Raw genomic sequence first — 4,597 nt, forward strand, 5'->3', positions numbered from 1 at the left:
GTAGGTGCTCACAGCTGACAGATGATACTAAGGAGGGCAGTTTATGATGAAAACAATAGTATACCAGTTCAGTTTCCCATATACTCCTTATGCATTTGCTTTAGGGTCTTTTTCTGTAGTTAAAGATGCGTTCAGTTATTTTAGTCCCTTCACATCATTTTGTAAAAAGCTGCCTCTTTGAAAAATAAGCATACTCTTTTAACATCTTTTTTGTTTTTGAATCCCATTTTACTTCCCTCTACCTGATGTCAGAGTACAACATTTGATGCTAGATTAAAATAGAAAAAGATCAACCTTCAGGCAAGTAACTGATTTTCTCCATGTATGCATCAAGGCACATGCCATAAAACATTTTTATTTAACCTTTAACACTGCATCAAAGTGCGGTCTCGGCCCTTTGGTTTCGATACATTTAATGGATAAAGAAAACTTTTTTTGTTTGTGTCAAAAGATACATGCTACTGATCCATAAATTCTGATCAAAGGGGAATTGAATCTGTTTTCCTCCTGCAGATCGGTGAGCATAGACAGGTTAGATGGGATGGACAGCATTGGTAGCTCCCTGCCTGCGATGCCTGAACCAGCCAACCCCATCAGCATGAAGCAGCCGCCTGAGTCCTTGAGTGTTCGTAAAGGCCGGGGGGACATAGGCAGCGACCCAACACTGCTGATGGATAAAGCCGCTGCACAGCTCGCTGCTACACTACAGGATGGCGTCCTCCAGAAGATGACAGGCCACAATCATAACCATAACCACGAGAGGCTGAAAGACCTCACCTCCCTGGTGCTAAACGGTGACCAAGACACTCTGCCCAATGTTTGTACTCCAGAACCATCGATGCTGAAAGGTGACGAAGCCCCCGCTACCAACGATGCCCATCAGCACAACTGCACACCTCACGCTGAACCAGAGTCGAAGGTGACCATCCCTCAGGTGGTGGATCAGCCACTGTTCGAACCAAATGGAACCAGCTTGGTCACAGCTACTGAAAGCGCTTTACCTGGAGCTGAAGACCGACAGGAAGTGAAGAAGAGGAGGGGGAGACCCAACAAACCCAAACCTACCATAAACTGTAGTTCCTCCATCATCGCTGTAGAGCCGCTTGACTGTCCAGAGGTTACTGAAGATATGGAAGCAGAACAAGAGGTTTGTCTTATTTTTTTTTCTGTTTCATGAGAAAAAAAATCTAAGAAATAGAAACAAAATGTTTATATTTTTTTCTGCTACTATAGATGCCAAGACAAGAAAATAAGGACATTTAAGAACAGGTGTCCTAAAAACCCAAACTGTCTTCTATGGTTATTATATTAATGTGTACTTAAAGTATTTCTCTTTTAAGGATTGGAAGTATACTGAACAGACAGTTTTCTATGTATGAAATCATTTTCTAGACTCAGTTTCACATTTAATAAATGCCCATATTCTGGCTGGTGTTGAGCTGGATGTGTCGGAATGCACTGTACAAACCTTAATGAGTCAATATTTCTTGAAATCAGTAAATGTTCCCTTGTTTTAAGCTCGTAAGACGATTTGCCAAAGGAATTAGGTGATCTGCATTTAAAATTAGAAAAAAAAAAAAACTTCATTATATCATTTAGGTGATTCATATATCTACGTTTTTTTTATTTCAAGGGTAGATATACTCTCTATTGGTAGATGTTCTTATTTTCCTGCTCAACTTAAGGACATATGCACTTTTTAAGAGATTTGTACTTATTTTTTAGAACAGTTTTTGCAATGTTATGATGTGCTGAAAAGCAGATGATGATTAAAAAACAACTAAAATGGATAAAATTATAATGAAACAAATAGTACAGCGGGGTAAAACATTTTAAAGTCACAAAAAAAACAAAGATATCAGATTTGTCTCTGATTCCAAATGTAGAAAATTAATCTTTACAGATCTGAGATCATATCGGAAAGCTGCAGTGTTTTCTATGTAGGATGTGACACAACTGGTTAGAGAACCAAAGCTGGCATAGTTAAAACAACCTTAGGGAATTCACGAAGTTGGTTTTTACATCTCAAGTTGTGTTTTTTTTTTTTTTTTTCTTCCTTCCTTTTTCTGATCATTTAGGTGGGGGCTATTCCTGCTCTTCAGCCTATAATACAACCTCTTCAGCCCGTATTAGAACCTCTTCAGCCCGTATCGGGAACTCTTCAGCCTATATCAGAACCCCTTCAGCCGGTAACAGAACTTCTGCAGCCGGTGTCAGAACCTCTTCGACCTGTATCCGATCCTCTCCAACCCGTATCCGATCCTATCCAGCCTGTATCCGATCCTCTCCAACCCGTATCCGATCCTCTCCAGCCTGTATCCAATCCTCTCCAACCCGTATCCAGTCCTCTCCAGCCCGTATCCAGTCCTCTCCAGCCCGTATCCAGTCCTCTCCAGCCCGTATCCAGTCCTCTCCAGCCCGTATCCAGTCCTCTCCAGCCCGTATCCAGTCCTCTCCAGCCCGTATCCAGTCCTCTCCAGCCCGTATCCAGTCCTCTCCAGCCCGTACCAGATCCTCTTCCGCCCATGTCGGATCCTCTTCAGCCCGTATCGGAACCAATGAGGCCAGTGAAAGAGGAGCCTCATCCGTCTGTGCGTTTCTCTGTTGGTGATCTGGTTTGGACCAAGGTGTCAGGGTACCCATGGTGGCCCTGCATGGTAACCACAGACGCTGAACTCAACAGCCACTTCAAACCAAAACAAAAGGGTGAGAAACAAAAAAGGAAACGGCTTTGGTTTTGTCTGCAGCATAAAGTAGTGACCATTCCATGAACATCGTCTTTGTTTATTTCAGCCACCAGCAGCAGGTTAGGGCACCTTTACCACATCCAGTATTTTGGTGATGCTCCGGAAAGAGGCTTCGTCTTTGAGAAGAATATGGTGTCCTTTGCTGGGGAGGAGCAGTATCTTGAGCTCAACCAGAGAAAGAAGCTTCCAGCCACCACTGCAACCCGTAGAAAGGTAACTTCACTTTAATTTAGTTTAAATTCAATTCAGTTTATTTATATAGAGTCAATTCACAACACATGTAATCTCAAGGCACAATAAATTAACTGATCTGGAAAACACCTGGATTAGTTTACCGCTTGAAATTTGGAATAAGGTAATAACTCAAAGGAATTTGAAAGAAGAGATTAAAAGACTGAGATGGTGTGCATTTGATCCAGATTTCATACCTAAAAATCTAGACATAAGATTCAAGACCTGGAAATCCTGAGGATTAACAGCATATTTTATTTTACTACCGTATGTAAGGGGTCAGTGACCCGTTTTTAAAATCTAAAGACCGGCACAAAAAAACATCTCAAAACTCTATAATAGTTTGCAACAAATGAGGGGCATAACACTGCATGTAATGCAGAAATTGGAGAGGGAAGGCAATCTAACTTTAAGTGACGAGGAATGGGGGAAAATTTACAATGGAAAACTTCTAACTCAAGTCAATGGAGATAGTTTTGTTGGAAAAACCTTTGGAGATTCTTTAGCACTCCATTTCAAAAAAGATCCTATACCAATTCATCAATATGTTTGAGGCGATGCAGGGGCCTGTAAGCGAATCATTATCACATATTCTGGTTTTTGTCCGATATTGTTATCTTTCTGGCAGGAGATCTACAACATTATGCAAAATGTATTTTATACATATTAATTTTGAGTTTGTGTCATTATATTTTGCTGTTTTACAAAATGTATTCTCAAATGACAAATACTTATTTCAGATGCTAAGTGCGGCTTTTAGAAAAGCTGTAACCAGGAAGTGGTTAAAACTAGAAAGACCTACAGTGGATGAATGGTTTAACATTATTTATAACATCTTTGGGATGAAAAGAATTACTTTTGTTTTAAGACTAAAAAGATAGGATATGTGGATCAGATATTTCACTCTGATCCGTCCATCCTTTGTATAGCTCTTGTATCCATTTCCCCCTTCTTTCTCTTTTTTTTTTAGGCCTTTCCTTTTTAACCCTTATGCATCAGTAAATGATTTACTTATTTTCCCCATTGTATAACTGAAGTGCACCCCAGCATTTTTTGGTCTTAGCCAAAGGAGTTTGGAATCTTTGTATGTTATAATTTTTTTTTTCCTGTGGGTGTGATTGAGGGAGAAACAATCATCCCTGTCTGTATATCCTGTGGAATTGTGGATGTCTATCTAGACAATGCTGTTGTAATGAACAGATAGCTGGAGATGACTGGTGTGTTGTTTAACAATTAAAATAACAATAAAAATAGAATTTGTTAAAAAAAAAAAAAAAACTATTTGACTAACTGAGGTATTAAATTAATAATATCTCAGTTAGCAGTTTGACTTAAACAATTAAAGGCAGCTCTAAACAAAAGGGTTTTTAACTTTGACTTAAAACAACTCCGGCATTCAGCACTTTTCCATCCTTCTGGGAGTTTGTTCCAGATAAGTGAAGCATAGGAACTAAATGCTGCTTCTCCATGTTTGGTTCCAGTTCTGGGTGAACAGAGTAGGCTAGAACTAGAAGACCTGAGTGGTCTGGGAGGTCGAAACACTGACAACAAATCTTTAATGTGTTGAGGTGCTGGTCCATTCAGTGATTTATAGACTAACAGAAGGATTTTAAAGTCTA

At 39.7% G+C, this 4,597-nt stretch overlaps 1 protein-coding gene across 1 annotated transcript in view; it reads left to right on the top strand.

Moving 5' to 3' along the window:
- whsc1 (Wolf-Hirschhorn syndrome candidate 1) overlaps positions 1-4,597 on the top strand; it is a 21,821-nt gene that overhangs the window by 2,595 nt on the left and 14,629 nt on the right. Inside the window, exons 2-4 of the mRNA XM_015378499.1 lie at positions 514-1,147; positions 2,079-2,706; positions 2,794-2,960. Coding sequence (XP_015233985.1) covers positions 542-1,147; positions 2,079-2,706; positions 2,794-2,960 — 1,401 coding nt within the window. The 5' untranslated portion in view covers positions 514-541. The remainder of the gene's footprint in view (positions 1-513; positions 1,148-2,078; positions 2,707-2,793; positions 2,961-4,597) is intronic.

The sequence above is a fragment of the Cyprinodon variegatus genome, unplaced genomic scaffold (genome assembly GCF_000732505.1).
Source record: "Cyprinodon variegatus isolate N-32 unplaced genomic scaffold, C_variegatus-1.0 Scaffold173, whole genome shotgun sequence".
NCBI lineage: Eukaryota > Metazoa > Chordata > Actinopteri > Cyprinodontiformes > Cyprinodontidae > Cyprinodon > Cyprinodon variegatus.